The sequence below is a fragment of the Oncorhynchus kisutch genome, linkage group LG11, assembly GCF_002021735.2.
Source record: "Oncorhynchus kisutch isolate 150728-3 linkage group LG11, Okis_V2, whole genome shotgun sequence".
Lineage (NCBI taxonomy): Eukaryota > Metazoa > Chordata > Actinopteri > Salmoniformes > Salmonidae > Oncorhynchus > Oncorhynchus kisutch.
In genome coordinates, this window is record NC_034184.2 from 68,167,184 (window position 1) to 68,186,280 (window position 19,097).

At 43.1% G+C, this 19,097-nt stretch overlaps 1 protein-coding gene across 4 annotated transcripts; it reads left to right on the top strand.

Moving 5' to 3' along the window:
* Positions 1-884: 884 nt before the first annotated feature.
* dcaf11 (ddb1 and cul4 associated factor 11) lies at positions 885-18,522 on the top strand. Of its 4 annotated transcripts, none has more exons than XM_020494513.2 (15): positions 885-1,384; positions 2,958-3,180; positions 3,489-3,616; positions 3,865-3,983; positions 4,072-4,136; positions 4,348-4,448; positions 4,628-4,774; positions 5,134-5,188; positions 5,698-5,766; positions 5,899-5,956; positions 6,213-6,398; positions 9,631-9,784; positions 16,612-16,764; positions 16,937-17,043; positions 17,261-18,522. In XM_020494513.2, exons 2-15 carry the CDS (start codon positions 2,969-2,971, stop codon positions 17,330-17,332), a joined length of 1,626 nt encoding a protein of 541 aa, XP_020350102.1. In that variant the 5' UTR covers positions 885-1,384; positions 2,958-2,968; the 3' UTR covers positions 17,333-18,522. The 4 variants fall into 4 exon arrangements, with proteins under 4 accessions (XP_020350102.1, XP_020350099.1, XP_020350100.1 ...); XM_020494510.2 differs by having other exon boundaries at positions 927-1,092; positions 2,933-3,180; XM_020494511.2 differs by having other exon boundaries at positions 927-1,092.
* The last annotated feature ends 575 nt before the right edge of the window (positions 18,523-19,097 follow it).

The window sequence follows — 19,097 nt, forward strand, 5'->3', positions numbered from 1 at the left end:
TGGATATATTGAATCAACATCTCAAGACATCAGTCAGGAAGTTAAAACTTGGTCACAAATGGGTCTTTCAAATGGACAATGACAAAATGGCTTAAGGACAACAAAGTCAAGGTATTGGAGTGGCCATCAGAAAGCCCTAACCTCAATCCTATAGAAAATTTGTGGGCAGAACTGAAAAACGTGTGCGAGCAAGGAGGCCAACAAACCTGACTCAGTTACACCAGCTGTCAGGAGGAATGCCAAAATTCACCCAGTTTATTGTGGAAGGCTACTTGAAACATTTAACCCAAGTTAAACAATTTAAAGGCAATGCTATCAAATACTAATTGAGTGTATGTAAACTTCTGACCCACTGGGAATGTGATGAAATAAATAAAAGCTGAAATGAATAATTCTCTCTCCTATTATTCTGACATTTCACATTATTAAAATAAAGTGGTGATCCTAACTGACCTAAAACAGGGATTTTTTTACTAAGATTAAATGTCAGGAATTGTGAAGAGTTTAAATGTATTTGGCTAAGGTGTATGTAAACTTCTGACATTAACTGTATATCTATAATAAACTAAAAATATATATTTTTAAGAAATATTAACAAAAGCAAATGTATAGCAGCCATATGAGATTAGGCTAGCTAGGGGAAGTGCTAGGTAAAGTGCTAAACCTTATGTCATCCCTATATCCCTGTGTTGCTATCCCTGCGGTTTTATGGATGTCCTCATTTCAGAGTTTTCCTGTGGAGAATGCCATCCATGTGTAGAGTTTTGTAGGCATGAGGTGAATTTTCTGAGGTCTTCACATTCAAGTTTCAACATGTCCTGTCAATTTGCACTGGCACAAATTGACTGACTTGGTAGCTTGTTCTCGCGGGAGTAGGTCATGTGACACCAAAAGGGCTGGGGTTCTCGCGCAGTTTGCTCCAGTATTGTAAACCATAGAAAAAATAATGAGTTTCTATGTTGTAAACAACATGGCGCATCACGGACTTCGCAACTTCGGTCTGGTTTTATCTTGAAAACATCGGCAGCGAAAACGGTGTATCATCCACAGATAAAAACCGTTTTCTTAAACGGACTCGTGACAACATAATTGGCAAGTTTTTTAGCTTAATATACAGCAATAAATAACTGTCAAGCGCGTGTAACCTTATACTTAGAACAGTGTAGGTATCTTTAGGCTAGGCTAGCTGTATTAGCTAACTAGCTAGCTAGTCAGACAAATCATGCGATGGTTAGCTCGTTTTTTGTAACGAACGTTAGAGCAAGTCGCTTGATGATTTTTGCCACTGCATTTTCTTAGCTAGCTAAGTCTTTGATAGTAGTTGTATGTCTGTGTCAAGAAGACACGGTCAATCTCTTACACGTCAGGCAGCTCACCCATACAGGTGAACAGATTTGTATTTTAAAGTAACTATCCTGTGTTTCCAGATTGTTATGAAATATTACTTATAGTTAATTACAACATGAGTTAAATAGTTTACCTTCCCCAATATGTTAATTAAAGCAGCTATATGTAACTTTTTGGGGCGACACGATCAAATTCACATTGAAAAGCTATTTCACAGCGGTTTTGACAATATTTTGACAATATTTGTCGACATCAACGTTACTTGTTTTGTCACATAAACTGAAATTAGATGCACTATTAGAATTTAAAAAACCAGCAAATTGCAGAGCGATTTCTGCTTATTGTAACCTTTTTTAGTAACTATGTTAATAAGCACATTTTCCGTCTTGGAATGGTGTTGGTGTAACCCAATGGTGTGGTTTTATGTAATGGAAAAATATGTATGCGAGTAGAGAGCTGATTTGCCAGTTCATTCTCCTTAGGAGGATGACAATCCTCTATGAGGAATTAGCAAGTATGTACAAAACATTAGGAACAACTTCCTAATAGTGAGTTGCACCGCTTTTTTTTCGCGTAGCGTTGGAGTTATTGACACACTCAAACCGTTCAAAGGCACTTACATCTTTTGTCTTGCCCGTTCACCCTTTGAATGGCAAACATATGTTTTATTTGCCGCCAGGCTTACAGCTGTAATATGTCACTTTTTGGCGACCCTACCAAATTCACATAGAAATGTGTTATAGATCTGTCATTCAAATATCTGGGGGGTAGTTTTTAAATATTTTTTTTACCCCTTTTTTCTCCCCAATTTCGTGGTATCCATTTGGTAGTAGTTACAGTCTTGTCTCATCGCTGCAACTCCCGTATGGACTCGGGAGTGGCCGAAGGTCGAGAGCCATACGTCCTCCGAAACACACTGATCGCTTAACCCGAAAGCCAGCCCCACCAGTGTCGGAGGAAACGTTGTACAGCTGGCGACCGAAGTCAGCGTGGTTGCACCCGGCCGCTACAAGGAGTTGCTAAAGCGAGATGGGACAAGGACATCCCAGCCGACCAACCCTCCCCTAACCCGGATGACGCTGGGCCAATTGTGTGCTGCCTCATGGGTCTCCTGGTCGCGGCCGGCTACGACACAGCCCGGTATCAAACCCGGGTCTGTAGTGACTACTTTAGCACTGTGCCTTAGACCACTGTGTAACTCGGAAGGCTCGATCTGTCATTCTGGAAGCAAGTCTGAGAAGCGCTAGACCTGTCCTATATGTACACTATTTCTATGCTTCCTGTTCTTAAGTTTAGTTTTTGCATCTTTTATTTTCGGTTTTGTACACCAGCTTCAAACAGATGAAAAAACAATATTTTTGGTTATGGAAAAGATATTTCACAGTGTTAAATCAACTGAAATTAATCAAACTATGTGACAAAATAAGTATAGTACAAGGATTCCATACACTCAGAATTTTTTGCAACTATGCAATGGCGGAGCGATTTCGTCTTAGTGTGGGAAATATATATAAAACACAGGAAATCACGTTTTTCACTGCACTGGGCCTTTAAAGCATTTGTCATCATTATTCACTTTTCATAGACAACATCATTGACTTCCCTGGCAGGCTCTCGGTATATGGGCTCTCAGTCTAGTTCTGGGATGTCCGGCGGTCGGGGCTCCAGCGGCAACCCTGACCAGTCTGAAGCGGAATCCAACCAGAGCAGCAGCAGTAATAACAGTAACAGCAGTAGAAGTCGTAGATCAGCTGAGGGGCAGCAGGGTGACAGGCAGTCAACAGCAGAGGAGGACGTCGATTTAGCTCAAGTGCTGGCTTACCTATTGAGGAGGTAAGTTGGAGCTGGGACTGGGAGACAGTCTGACCATAGCCTGTACAGTAGCCAAAGAGTAGACCTAGCACTAAAGAAGTTCACTCTGCTCCAAGTTTAAAAAAAATACTCAACACAAACTCACATTACTGCTTCTCAGCAGAGGGGAAAACGTTAGTTTTTCCTTTATCATGGCGCTTATAAGGAAATCATGCCAATGGAGTGCTTTCCCCTCTGGAGTTGTGCCCTATGTGTAGCCTCGTCCTAGTTCATGTCAATGAGCACAAGTGTTTCCCCATCCCTCTCCTCATCTTTGTGTGTACATGAAGGGGCCAGGTGAGGCTGGTCCATGGGAGTGGAGCAACAGGCCTGCAGCTTGTCCAGTCGTATTCGGACTCTGACGAGGACAGTGATGGGGCCTGGGAGGGGCGTCTAGGGGACCGTTACAACCCTCCCGGTAAATTAAGCTGGGTTTCATTGAGTGCACTAGTCACATTTAATCCTACTTTTTAACTTGTGTGCAAGCAATGGAAGAAAAATTACCAAAAATCTGATATAGTGCTATTCATATAGATATTCCAATGTACTTGACACCACAGTTAAAATAAAAAGTATTGGCATTTTTGTTACACAGGTGTGTTTACACATGTACACCTACTTGCATGCCTCACTGTTCTCTTGCTCACTGCTCCTGTGTCTTGTCAGTGGACTCCCAGCCAGACACTCAGGAGTTGGATCGTAGTGAAATCCGGACTCAGATCCTCCTGACCACGGCCTCATCTGACTTGAAAGGCAGGCAAAGCTTCACCCACATGCTAACAGAGGTGAGGGCAAGCATTGTTGGGCAAGCATGTTGGGTCTACTGTGTTCCTCAGGTCTAGAGGGTGATTCTGATTTGTGTTACTCTCTCAGAGGGAACAAGGCCGATGTCGAGGCTCCAGTTTTTCTCACGGAGAGTGTAGTCGCATTCGCTCACAGTGAGTATTACCAAAACGCCTCACATCCACACACTAAAACTAAGCACCGTAAACTCATTGCAGAAACAAGTGAAAGGGGATGTGTTATGAATTGTTCCACTTAAAAGTTGTAATGAATAAAGCCTTATTTATCGGACCATTGACCTGAATGTTAACAGATGAGGAGCATGTTGTTGCTGAAATCCATTGGTGTTCCGTTTACACTTCTCAGTTTCCTGCCCAATCATGTGACACACAAGGACACATACCAGCAGAAAGCGTTCTGTGGTGTGTACAGTGACGATGGCAACATGTTCCTCTCTGCCTGCCAAGGTAAGGATGTGAACACAACTGTTACAGTAGACTGGGGAGATGATTGAAATTCCTTTAGTTCCTAACCACATCGCTGTGTTTACATGTACATTTACAAAATGGATATTAAAACAATTTCACATTTTTATTTGTAGTGACCACTGATTTCTAAAACATGCATCCTTCCCTGGCTTTCCTAGACCAGAACATCCGTTTGTATGACACCAGTAGCGGGCGCTTTAACCTGAAGCAGACTGTGAAGGCCAGGGACGTGGGCTGGAGCGTGCTGGACGTATGCTTCACCCCCGACTCCCACAACGTGCTCTACTCCAGCTGGTCTGATTACAGTAAGGCTAGGCCACCAGAGCGAAGATACCACCCACACTGGGGGGTGCTGCTATTTTAATCACCCTGACCTTACATAGATGAAGGAATGGGTAGGATTATAACTTAATTTGAAGATAGTGAGGTGGAAGGACGGCGCTTCAACCAACATGAGACGAGGCGCAGTCGATAATCACAGCTATGTCGATCTAAAATAAAATAACTCAACTCTAACTCATTTTGAAAAAAAATATTTCTAAACATTGAAACGGATGTTTTTTTGCTCTTTGATCTTCACCAGAATATATCTATTTTGGGCTACTTGTCATGATGTCACTGGGGTGTATTTTGTACTGATGTGTGCTCTCTTGTACCCCTCTAGTTCATGTCTGCAGTGTAGATGGAGACAGTGAAACCCATACCGCCCTGGACCTCAAGTTAGTGGTTCCCCTCATAGTACTTATAGCTTAACCAATCAGGTAATAAACTGTTCTACCTTCATTCACAAGGATGCCTGACCTTGGAACTAGCTATCATTTCAACTGGCCATTGTTCATTTTGTGTGCCACTATAATGGAGCAACAGGAACCATTTAAGTTAGATGAGTTCATAATGTATTACATGAAAAGCTGAGTGACTCCATTTGTGATTTTTCCACTTATTTCCTGCTGTTTGGGCCAAATTCTAACTTCTTTGTAACTTCAATGCTTTTGTTTACTTAAATTATATGAATTTGTGTAAAAGGGACTCACTGATCAGGTGGCTCGCAAGTCTACACTTGCACTGAACTTTGAGTTACGCGCGTGTTTCTCTGAAGCTAGGATTCAACTTTTTGAGAGCAGCACCATTTTAGACCAATTATTTCCATGGATTGTAGATGATGTTCCATAATTGGAGATGTGTCTCAGTGGAGGAGGCTGGTTAATGTTCTGTTCTTCCCTCTTAGCCCAGACGAGAGGAGGTTCTGTGTCTTTTCTCTGGCTGCCTCCACAGACGGAAAAGAGATCCTTGGAGGGTTGGTGCACACAATTTCTTCATCCCAATTTTACATTTTCAGATCAATTTCTAATATGTTTTAGTTGGTTAGGGACACGTTTAATAGCCTACAGTGCATATCTCACTCTTCGTTGCTTTATTTTCTTCACAGAGCAAATGATGGCTGCCTCTACGTCTTTGATCGTGAACAGAATAGGAGAACCCTTAAGGTGTGTGTGTCTGCTTATAGACCATATTTGCTGTTGACATTGCACTGCAAGTATTTAGTCACACCCTGGTCACCCTCTGTCTGCCCACCAAGCTTCACACTATCGCCTTGCTGACGATACAGAGCGTCCCTCTTATCTTGGAACCCCTCTGTGTATATCACAACCCACCTCACTGTGTTGACCTCTGCTATCTCTTTCCTCCTCACTCTTTTACACACTTCCCCCCTCTCCTCTTCCCTCCTCCCCATCTCCTTAGATTGATGCTCACGAGGATGACGTGAACGCGGTGGCTTTTGCTGACAGCTCGTCCCAGCTGCTGTTCTCGGGCAGCGACGACGCGCTCTGCAAGGTGTGGGACAGGCGGACGCTGCGGGAGGACAGACCCCAGCCCGTGGGCCAGCTGTCTGGACACAGAGACGGCATCACCTTCATACACAGCAAGGTAATAGAAAAAAAACACTAGCTGCGTGTGTGTGTCCAGCATTTGTAATCACCATCTATCTACACATTAGGATACAATGTATGTAATCATCCATATCAAAGTACTATTTGAGTACGTACAGTGCCCACAGAAAGTATTCATACCCCTTGACTTATTCCACATTTTGTTGTTACAGCCTGAATTCAACACTGATTACTTTATTTTTCTCATCTACACACAATACCCCATAATGAGAAAGTGAAAACATGTTTTTCTAAATGTATTAAAAATTAATTACAGCAATATCAAATTTACATAAATGTTCACACCCCTGAGTCAATACTTTGTAAAAGCATCTTTGACAGAGATTAAAGCTTTGAATCGTTTTTGGTGTCTGTATCAGCTTTGCAAATCTGGATTTGGGATTTTCTCCCATTCTTCTTTGCAGATTTTCTAAAGCTCTGTTAAGTTAGATGGGGATTGGCAGTGAACAGCAATCTTCAAGTCTTTTCACAGATTTTCAATGGGATTCAAGTCTGAGCTTTGGCTGGCCCCTCAAGGACTTTAACTATTTTGTTCTGAAGCCTTTCCAGCGTTGGTTTGGCTGTATGCTTGGGGTCATTGTCCTGTTGGAATTTAAATCTTTGCCCCAGTCCAAGGCTGTTTGCATTCTGAAGCAGGTTCTCATCAAGGGTTTGCCTGTATTTGGCTCCATTCATTGTTCCCTCTATCCTTACCAATCACCCAGTCCCTGCTGCTGAAAAGCATCCCCATAGCATGATGCTGCCACCACCAGGCGTCACGGTAGGGATAGTGTTAGACGGGTGATGAGCTGTGCCTGGTTTTCTCCAGACATAGCGCTATGTGTTCAGACCAAAGAGTAACATTTTTCTAATCAGACCACAGAATATTTTGCCTTATGTGAAAGAATGTGTGTCTTTCACATTCCTTTTTTCAAACTCCAGGTGTGATGTTGTACCTTTTTCTCAGGGGTGGCTTCCGTCTGGCCACTCTCCCATAAAGCCTAGATTGGTGACATGCTGTAGAGACTGTTGTCCTTCTGGCAGGTTCTCCCATCTCAGCCAAGGAACTCTGTAGTTCAGTCAGAGTAGTCATTGGGTTCTTGGTCACCTCCATGACCAAGGTTCTTCTTGCCCGGTTGCAGTTTGGTCAGATGGCCAATATTGGAGACCACTGTGCTCTTGGAAACTTTCAACGCTCTAAAAATAGTTTTTTACCCTCACGAGATATAAGGGGATACCCAGTCAGTTGCACAACTGAAGGTACTCAACCGAAATGTGTCTTCCGCATTTAACCCAACCCCTCTGAATTGTACATTTACATTTGAGTCATTTATCAGATGCTTTTATCCACAGCGACGAGCGAGTGTATTCATTTTTGTACTTTTTATTTTGTACTGGTCCCCCTGTGGGAATCGAGCCCACAACCTTGGTGTTGCAAGCACCATACCAACTGAGCTACATGGGACCATATCTGAATCAGATATATGCCTCTTCACAATTCTATCTAGGAGATCTACGGACATTTCCTTGGACTTCATAGTTTCTGCTCTGACATGCACTGTCAACTGTGGGACCTTATATATAGACCGTTGTTAATTTCTAAATCATGTCCAAACAATTGAATTGGCCGCAGGTGTACTCCAATCAAGTTGTAGTGACACCTCAACGATGATCAAAGGAAATTTGATGCACCAGAGCTCAATTTGGAGTGTCATAGCAAAGGGGTGTGAATACTTACAGTACCAGTCAAAAGTTTGGACACACCTACTCATTCCAGGGTTTTTCTTGATTTTTACTATTTTCTACATTGTAGAATAATAGTGAAGAAATCAAAACATGAAATAACACATGGAATCATGTAGTAACTAAAAAAAAATCTTATTTGAGAATAGTCAAAGTAGCCACCCTTTGCCATGATGACAGCATTTGTACACTCTTGGCATTCTCTCAACCAGCTTCATGAGGTAGTCACCTGGAATGCATTTCAATTAACAGGTGTGCTTTGTTAAAAGTTCATTTGTGGAATTTCTTTCCTTCTTAATGTGTTTGAGCCAGTCAGTTGTGTTGTGACAAGGTAGGGGTGGTATACAGAAGTTAGCCCTCTTTGGTGAAATACTAAGTCCATATTATGGCAAGAACAGCTTAAATAAAAAAGAGAAAAGACAGTCCACTACTTTAAGACATGAAGCTCAGTCAATGCGGAACATTTCAAGAACTTTGAAAGTTTCTTCAAGTGCGGTCGCAAAAACCATCAAGTGCTATGATGAAACTGGCTCTCATGAGGACCACCACAGGAAAGGAAGACCCAGAGTTCCAACTGCTGTGTGTTTGTGAGACAGAGTAGGTGAACGGATGATCCTGCATGTGGTTCCCACCGTGAAGCATGAAGGAGGAGGTGTGATGGTATGGGGGTGCTTTGCTGGTGACACTGTCTGTGATATATTTAGATTTCAAGGCACACTTAACCAGCATGGCTACCACAGCATTCTGCAGCGATACACCTCCCATCTGGTTTGTGCTTAGTGGGACGATCATTTGCTTTTCAACAGGACAGTGACCCAAAACACACCTCCAGGCTGTATAAGGGCTAGGAGAGTGATGGAGTGTTGCATCAGATGACCTGGCCTCCACAATCACCCGACCTCCAACCAATTGAGATGGTATGGGAGGAGTTGACCCGCGGAGTGAAGGAAAAGCAGCCAACAAGTGCTCAGCATGTGTGGGAACTCTTCAAGACTGTTAGAAAAGCATTCCTCATGAAGCTGGTTGAGAGATTGAAAAGCTGTCATTCTACAATGTTGAAAAATTAAAACCCTTGAATGAGTAGGTGTCATCTTGACTGGTACTGTATGTGTAAATTAGACATTTCTGTACTTTAAAAAAACTTTTCTAAAAACATGTCATTATGGGGTATTTTGTGTAGATAGGTGAGAGAGAAAAAACTATTGAATCCATTTTGATTTCAGGCTGTAACACAACAAAATGTGGAATAAGTTGAGGGGTATGAATACTTTCTGAAGGCTCTGTACATGGTAAAAAAAAAAATATTCATCTGGACAGGTCAAAGCTATGCAGTGCTGTTTCACCAATCAGAAAGGGTGTTAGTGAGGAATAATGTATTATTAGTACACCTTCTGTGTGTCCGTTGACTGCACAAATCACCCGCAGGGACAACTATTTCTGTCAGGAAGATGTACATCCATCATTAATCTGCCCTCTCCATCTGGCAGGGCGATGCACGTTATCTGATCAGTAACTCCAAGGACCAGTCCATCAAGCTGTGGGACGTGAGGAAGTTCTCCCCCAAGGAGGGCCTGGCGGCCTCGCGGCTGGCCGTTACCCAGCAGAACTGGGACTACCGCTGGCAGCAGGTGCCCCAGAGAGGTGAGAGGCCTGGGGAAGGGGGTTAGGGACGTTTGAGGCAAAAAGGTTGTTATACATTACTGGTTCCTCTTCTAGCTTGCACATTAGATTAAGGTACTATGCAAGTATATATGGTTAAATCTATCCAACCATTTTTTTTTCTATTTATTACACAGTTGAAGTCTGAAGTTTACATACTTTTAATGACTCCAAACCAAGTGTATTTTTTTCAACCACTCCACAAATGTCTTGTTAACAAACTATGGTTTTGGCAAGTCGGTTAGGACATCTACTTTGTGCATGGCACAAGTCATTTTTCCAACAATTGTTTACAGACAGATTATTTCACTTATAATTAAATGTATAACAATTGCTGTGGGTCAGAAGTTTACATACACTAAATTTACTGTGCCTTTAAACAGCTTGGAAAATTCCAGAAAATGATGTAATGGCTTTAGAAGCTTCTAATTGACATCATTTGAGTCAATTGGAGGTGTACCTGTGGATGTATTTCAAGGCCTACCTTCAAACTCAGTGCCTCTTTGCTTGACATGGGAAAATGAAAAGAAATCAGCCAAGACCTCAAAGTCTGGTTCATCATTGGGAGCAATTTCCAAATGCCTGATGGTACCACATTCATCTGTACAAACAATAGTACTCAAGTATAGACACCATGGGACCACGCAGCCTTCATACTGCTCAAGAAGGAGACGCGTTCTGTCTCCTAGAGATTAACGTACTTTGGTGCGAGAAGTGCAAATCAATCCCAGAACAGCAGCAAAGGACCTTGTGAAGATGCTGGAGGAAACCAGTAGAAAAGTATCTATATCCACAGTAAAATGAGTCCTATACTGACATAACCTGAAAGGCCGCTCAGCAAGGAAGAAGCCACTGCTCCAAAACCGCCATAAAAAAGCCAGACTACCTTTTTGCAACAGCACATGGGGACAAATTGTACTTTTGGAGAAATGTCCTCTGGTCTGACGAAACAAAAATAGAACTGTTTGGCCATAATGACCATCGTTATGGTTGGAGGAAAAGGGGGAGGAGAACACCATCCCAATCGTGAAGCACAGGGGTGGCAGCATCATGTTGTGGGGGTGCTTTGCTGCAGGAGGAACGGGTGTACTTCACAAAATAGATGGAATCATGAGGGAGGAAAATTATGTTGATATATTGAAGCAGCATCTCAAGACATTAGTCAGGAAGTTAAAGCTTGGTCGCAAATGGGTCTTCCAAATGGACAATGACCACAAGCATACTTCTAAAGTTGTAACAAAATGGCTTAAGGACAACAAAGTCAAGGTATTGGAGTGGCCATCACAAAGCCATGACCTCAATCCCATAAAAATAATTGTGGACAGAACTGAAAAAGCGTGTGCGAGCAAGGAGGCCTATAAACCTGACTCAGTTACACCAGCTCTGTGAGGAGGAATGGGCCAAAATTCACCCAACTTACTGTTGGAAACTTGTGGAAGGCTTCCCGAAATGTTTGACCCAAGTTAAACTATTTTAACTAACTAAGTATGTAAACTTCTAACCCACCGGGAATGTGATGAAAGAAATAAAACCTAAAATCATTCTCTCTACTATTACATCTCGACATTTCACATTCTTAAAATAAAGTGGTGATCCTAAATGTCAGGAATTGTAGTAAACTTCTGACTTCAAGTGTGTGTTTATATCATGAAATTGGGATGAAAAAGGGGTAAAAAGTTTAAATATTCTTAAACTTTTTACCCCTTTTTCATCCCAATTTCGTGATATCCAATTGGTTCTTTAGTCTTGTCCCATTGCTGTAACTCCCATATGCACTCGGGAGAGGCGAAGGTTGAGAGCCATGCGTCCTCCGAAACAGGACCCTGCCAAGTCTCACTGCCTCTTGACACACTGCTCGCTTATCCCGGAAGCCAGCCGCATCAATGTGTCGGAGGAAACACTGTACAGCTGGTGACCGAAGTCAGCATGCATGCGCCCGGCCTGCCACGTGGAGTCGCTAGAGCATGATGAGACAAGGACATCCCGGCCAGCCAAACCCTCCCCTAACCCAGACGACGCTGGTGCGCCACCTCATGGGTCTCTCAGTTGGCTGCGACACAGCCTGGGATCGAACCCGGGTGTGTAGTGACGCCTTAAGCACTTCGATGCAGTGCCTTAGACCGCTGTACCACTCGGGAGGCCGATCCAACCATTATTACTACATTTCTTAGAGGATTTGTAGACTAAGTTAGCAGTGGCTTTCGGGCTAGGTTTGGCAACCGGGCTCCCATCACTGGTCTAGATTTAACATTTGCTTTCAGAACATCTCATAACTGCTGCATCAAGTATTGATGACATGGGTCTACCTACAGTTAGGGCAGGGAATTGCCAGGGATCCCTCGATATGATATCACGATACTTAGGTGTATTGCGATTCTATACGTAGCACAATTTTATATGTTTTGCTATTTGATTCAGTGATTTATTTATTTTTTTGCGATTCGATGTTCCATACATATTGCTCATTATATGTCTGCTGCAGAGGGGCAAGACAAAGCCATAACAACATGTTTTGGGGAGGAAAAATTCTCAACATATTGGCTCACCATTAAAAAAAAAAAGTTTAAATCTGAAATCCTTAAGCCACGTCCATTTCCGGTATCACAACGACAAAATCAAATAAAATTGTATTTGTCACATACACATGGTTAGCAGATGTTAATGTGAGTGTAGCGAAATGCTGGGGCTTCTAGTTCCGACAATGCCGTAATATCCAACGAGTAATCTAACAATTTCACAACTACCTTATACACACAAGTGTAAAAGAATTGATAAGAATATGTACATTAAAAAAATATATGAATGAGTGATGGTATAGAACGGCATAGGCAAGATGCAGTGGATGGTATAGAGTACAGTATATACATATTTTAATTTTACCTTTTTTATTTAACTAGGCAAGTCCAGTTAAGAACAAATTCTTATTTTCAATGACGGCCTAGGAACAGTGGGTTAACTGCCTGTTCAGGGGCAGAACGACATATGAGATTAGTAATGTAGGGTATGTAAACATTATATTAAGTCGCATTGTTTAAAGCGGCTAGTGATACATTTTTTACATCAATTTTTCCATTATTAAAGTGGCTGGAGTTGAGTCAGTATGTTGGCAGCAGCCACTCAATGTTAGTGGTGGCTGTTTAACAGTCTGATGGCCTTGAGATAGAAGCTGTTTTTCAGTCTCTCGGTCCCTGCTTTGATGCACCTGTACTGACCTCGCCTTCTGGATGATAGCGGGGTGAACAGGCAGTGGCTCGTGTGGTTGTTGTCCTTGATGATTTTAATGGCCTTCCTGTGACATCGGGTGGTGTAGGTGTCCTGGAGGGCAGGTAGTTTGCCCCCGGTGATGAATTGTGCAGACCTCACTACCCTCTGGAGAGCCTTACGGTTGTGGGCGGAGCAGTTGCTGTACCAGGAGGTGATACAGCCCGACAGGATGCTCTCGATTGTGCATCTGTGAAAGTTTGAGTGCTTTTGGTGACAAGCTGAATTTCTTCAGCCTCCTGAGGTTGAAGAGGCGCTACTGCGCCTTCTTCACGATGCTGTCTGTGTGGGTGGACCAATTCAGTTTGTCCTTGATGTGTATGCCGAGGAACTTAAAACTTTACTACCCTCCACCACTGTCCCGTCGATGTGGATAGGGGGGTGCTCCCTCTGCTGTTTTCTGAAGTCCACAATCATCTCCTTTGTTTTGTTTGACGTTGAGTGTGTGGTTATTTTCCTGACACCACACTCCGAGGGCCCTCACCTCCTCCCTGTAGGCCGTCTCGTCATTGTTGGTAATCAAGCCTACCACTGTAGTGTCTTCTGCAAACTTGATGATTGAGTTGGAGGCGTGCGTGGCCACGCAGTCGTGGGTGAACAGGGAGTACAGGAGAGGGCTCAGAACTCACCCTTGTGGGGCCCCAGTGTTGAGGATCAGCGAAGTGGAGATGTTGTTACCTACCCTCACCACTTGGGGGCGGCCCGTCAGGAAGTCCAGTACCCAGTTGCACAGGGCAGGGTCTGAGTTTGGAGGGTACTATGGTGTTAAATGCTGAGCTGTAGTCAATGAACAGCAGTCTCACAGGTATTCCTCTTGTCCAGATGGGTTAGGGCAGTGTGATTGCGATTGCGTCGTCTGTGGACCTATTGGGGCGGTAAGCAAATTGGAGTGGGTCTAGGGTGTCAGGTAGGGTGGAGGTGATATGTTCCTTGACTAGTCTCTCAAAGCACTTCATGATGACAGAAGTGAGTGCTACGGGGCGGTAGTCGTTTAGCTAAGTTACCGTAGCTTTCTTGGGAACAGCAACAATGGTGGCCCTCTTGAAGCATGTGGGAACAGCAGACTGGGATAAGAATTGATTGAATATGTCCGTAAACACACCAGCCAGATAGTCTGCGCATGCTCTGAGGACGCGGCTGGGGATGCCGTCTGGACCTGCAGCCTTGCGAGGGTTAACACGTTTAAATGTTTTACTCACGTCGGCTGCAGTGAAGGAGAGTCCGCAGGTTTTGGTAGCGGGCCGTGTCAGTGGCACTGTATTGTCCTCAAAGCGAGCAAAGAAGTTGTTTAGTTTGTCTGGGAGCAAGACATTGTGGTCCGCGACGGGGCTGATTTTCTTTTTGTAATCCGTGATTGACTGTAGACCCTGCTACATACCTCTTGTGTATGAGCCGTTGAATTGAGACTGTACTTTGTCTCTATACTGACGCTTAGCTTGTTTGATTGCCTTGCGGAGGGAATAGCTACACTGTTTGTATTCGGTCATGTTTCCGGTCACCTTGCCCTGATTAATAGCAGTGGTTCGCGCTTTCAGTTTCGCACAAACAATGCCATCAATCCACGGTTTCTGGTTTGGGAATGTTTTAATAGTTGCTGTGGGTACGACATCGTTGATGCACTTGCTAATGAACTCGCTCACCGAATCAGCGTATTCGTCAATGTTGTTGTTGACGCAATGCGGAACATGTCCCAGTCCATGTGATTGAAGCAATCTTGAAGCGTGGAATCAGATTGGTCGGACCAGCGTTGAACAGACCTGAGCACGGGAGCGTCCTGTTTTAGTCTGTCTTTCGGCAGGGAGCAACAAAATGGAGTCGTAGTCAGCTTTTCCAAAAGGAGGGCGGGGGAGGGCCTTATATGCGTCACGGAAGTTAGAATAACAATGATCCAGGGATTTGCCCGCCCTGGTAGCACAATCGATATGCTGATAGAATTTAGGGAGTACTGTAATATAATACCAGCGTTTTGGCTCAATATTCTACTGTATACACCCCCCCCCCCCCCCCCATCCCTACCTACAGTCAATATTCCCTCTAAGTTGCGAGCGTGCGTAGTAGCCCCGGGACTGCCGTGCAGAAATATCAGCCCACGGACAGACCGAATTTGAACTTCACTCAATTCTCTAGAGCAGTGGTCACTAACCGGTCGATCACTATCGTAGTCGATTGCTCAGATTGTCTGCAGAAACGTAGCGGGCATTAAAGAAAGCCACAGCAAAGTTGTTACTGATATTTAAAACCGTTTCAAACATGACTAGAGAGAGACTGTCAACGAATACAGCAAAGAGCTGCTGTTTTTGAGTGAGTTCATGTATAAGTTCTTACTCAGCACTCTCAACACTTTGTATTCAAAACTTTTATGAGCCATAAAATGCACTTTCTTTCTATAAAAAAGCAGTGCAGCAGTAATGAATTAGTAGGGAAGTGCATCTATAAGGCTTGCGTTATTAGTGGCTAGGATCTTTTTTAATATCAAGGAATATTTCACATTCTGTTCATAGGAGTAACAACATGAATTTGTGCATGAGGCAGGAATAATGCAGTGCGACTCGTGTTGCGCCTTCAGCTGGAAGACTGACCCTTTTTGGTCAGGGAGAGTGAAGGGATGTTGAGAGGCGGACCCTCAGATTTCTGCTCTCCCTCCGCTGATACTGACCATCAGATGCAGGCACCATCAGCCCAGAAAAATAAAAAGCTAATTATTTAAATGTATGCTCACTCAGATGTGCCTCATAAGTAATACAACAACAGATCTATTACTGGTGTGATCATATAGCCTACCATAAATGTTTAAATATAATGGTACAAACATCAATGCATTGGCAGGGCAATTCAAGCAAAGCTAATATGCAGTGATAATGTATTAGGCCAATAGCTTACTGCACAAACCTCATTGCTACAGTACTTTTCATTTTTATTTTAATTGGAAAATGTTGAATAGGCTTATGTTTTTTAAGTCAAATGGCTTGCATTTTGACTCTTGTGATATTGACTCAAAAGGTTGGTGGCCACTGTTCTAGAGTTTTCCCTGTTAACACTATCAACGTTTCCCTTTGCTGTGGAAATTGTGATCGAATCAACGCAATATTAGCTATTTCCAATGCAACATCCCGAAACAAAATTAGCTACTAAACAATTAGCTACTAAACAATAGTCATGGATACCACGAAAAACGGGGTAAAATTCCCCCCAAAAATGTAGAGAAAAAAATGTTATGGGATGCATTTTCTCCATTGTTTTCATGGTAGTCCATTCTGGTAGGCCTACATTATGATCAAATAGCCACAGTAGCCCACGTGGCCACTGTTAACAGTGACTTAAAGCAGGTACAGCCTCAGTGTACACAGTAAACACGCGCTGGAAGACCTGAAAATCTGCTCAGTGCCGAGGGAACATTGCCTACAGTATCTTTTGAGCATTTATCCTCTACTACATGTCCTATTGTAAATCTTTGGCCATAAGGCAGCTGTATTTGACTGTGTAAATAGAAGGCGGTGTTGACTGACCTGTCATTTGCCTGCTGTTCTTCATTTCACCTGTCCTCCCAGCCCTGAAGAGACACAAGCTGACCGGCGACACCTCGGTGATGACCTACAGGGGTCACGGCGTTCTGCACACACTCATACGCTGCCGTTTTTCCCCGGAGTTCACCACCGGACAGAGGTTCATCTACACCGGCTGCTCCACTGGGAAGATCATCGGTGGGTCACTATGCCTGGGTGTGGATGTGTTTGTGTGTGTTGAGAGAAATATAGTTTGATTCTGTTTATGTAGAATGCAAAGTGTGTACGTATGTTGGTCTGTATCTGTGGGAGAGAGAAATGGGAGTCAAAAGCATTGTAAAGGGGTATAACGGACTCTGTGTGTGTCCAGTCTATGACGTGCTGACGGGCAGTGTGGTGACCAGACTCTCTGAGCATGACGCGTGTGTGAGGGATGTCAGCTGGCATCCCTACCAGGACAACATCATCAGCAGCTCCGTAAGTCTCTAGCTGGCTCTGCTCCACTTCACTGAGGGGATAACTTCCTGAATTGAAGCCAATTTAGACCATTCAGAATACCTATCTCATTAAATCAATGTGCTTGTAAGTTCTCTTATCTTTCCTGTTATTTAACATATTGTTCCTTTTCCTCCCTCTTATTCCCACTTAACTCTTTTCTTTCTCTCCCTCAATCTTTATTTTATTTTTTTCACAGTGGGACGGAGCAGTGCGTGTTTGGGAGCACAGGCAGACCCACCCACTGGATGAGGAGAGGGAGAGGGACTGAAAGAAGGACTGGAAGTGATGATGTCATAGGTATGGGATAGCCTGACCGTGTCAGTCAGTGACATCACTCTGGGGAGAGGTGGAACCACAACAGAGGGAGAGAGCGAAACAACAAGCTCAGAGCGAACCGTGAAATCTCATTGATTCAATGCTGGATAACAATAATTATAGTGTGATTGTGAAGTGTTAATCTCCCAATTCTACCTTCTTACTTCTCTGTGTTGGTGCAGAAGCCATTATTACCCCCGTATTCGCCAATCTGCAGAGAACGGCAACATTTTTAGCGAGACAGTTGAGGCATTGTCTTCTGACAGGTGGTGGTATTCCTACACAGCACTAGTCCTTCCACCGACAGTGCAGACGGAACCATGCTATCTAACTTTAAGACCATGACAGTTAAGAAGAGTTGATGTCTCTCCTCATGCAAGTATAGGCTAAAGAAGGCTGCAGCCTTTTCTAAGTTGGGCTGGAGTCTTTTATGCAGAACCTATTAAAGCTCAAAGCTAACTAAATGCTTGCTCCGCGAGCCCCCAACAAGCCTCTTAACAACAGTATGTTTTTGTTGCTTTGAGTAAAAAGCATCACCCAAATAATGTATACTGTATGTAGACGGAAACAATGTTATAAATTACAGGCGAATTGTGAACAGCCACAAAGAATTCTGTATAAGATATAATACTTTAATGGTATTAATGTCCATGGGTAAGAATAACTTATTTTGGAGTCCAACAATTCCAATTCAAATATTTGAATGTGTGAATAATGTGTGTTGGGGTTTAAGACACAGTGAAGGTTTGGGAGATGTGTGTGTGTGTGCACGTGTGGATACCCACTGGGCAAAAACTGGTTGAATCAACGTTGTTTCCACGTAAAAACAATTTATGTGGAGATGAATCGACATGGAAAACTGATTGGATTTACAAAAAGTCATCAACCTAAGGGAATTTAATATTGTTTTCACCAAACTTTTAACCTAAATCCGATGATGAAATGCTTTGTTGATTTCACGTTGAATTCACATTTGCTGACAACTCAACCAATTGTAAATCAAAACTAGACGTTAACTAGACATCTGCCCAGTAGGTACACACATATTAATGTGTGTATGTTGTTTGACTGTGTGTTTATATCGATGTTCATGTTCCAATCTCAATTGTTTTACAATATCAATAAAACATTTATTTGAACATATTCACCAGAGTTATTTTGTAGAAGTACATAACCTGCCAAATACCGTCGTCAGAAATAATATGAAGGGAATTGCCAGATTGATATCGGGAAAGGTTATCTGATAACAACTGTAATTGTTACTACTTCAGTCCCCTGTCTTTGCAGTAATTTGCTTTACAGATGGATTTTCACAAAAGTCGCTGCTTGAGCAATAAGAAGCAAGAGGGGATTTTTTTTTTTTAGCATAACAGCTTTAAATTAATGCATAGTCAACCACAGCTAACAGACAATTAGTTGCTATAGAGCCACATCATAGGTCCGTGGGGGGTATTGTAACGGCAGGAATGTTTGAACTCTAATATTCGAGTCAGATTTCTTGGCACTCTCAGAGAGCAAGGGAGGAGAACGAGTGAACAATTAACACACATATAAGATTGGAGCTGTCTGGAGACTGGCCTCTGAGGCTATTAGTAAGTATCTCTGAGATAAACCACCAGGGGCTCATATCTGAATGAATACAGGCAGATGTTAAGTGGTGGGATACATGGAGCAGCAGATAATGGAATGTTAAGTGGTGGAATGAGTTTTAGAGAACG

Coding starts and splice junctions, on each gene's coding strand:
- dcaf11 (XM_020494513.2), top strand. CDS start 2,969: ATGGGCTCTCAGTCTAGTTCTGGGATGTCCGGCGGTCGGGGCTCCAGC. Junction 4,449..4,627: donor GTTCCTCTCTGCCTGCCAAG/GTAAGGATGTGA, acceptor TGGCTTTCCTAG/ACCAGAACATCCGTTTGTAT. Junction 6,399..9,630: donor TCACCTTCATACACAGCAAG/GTAATAGAAAAA, acceptor TCCATCTGGCAG/GGCGATGCACGTTATCTGAT.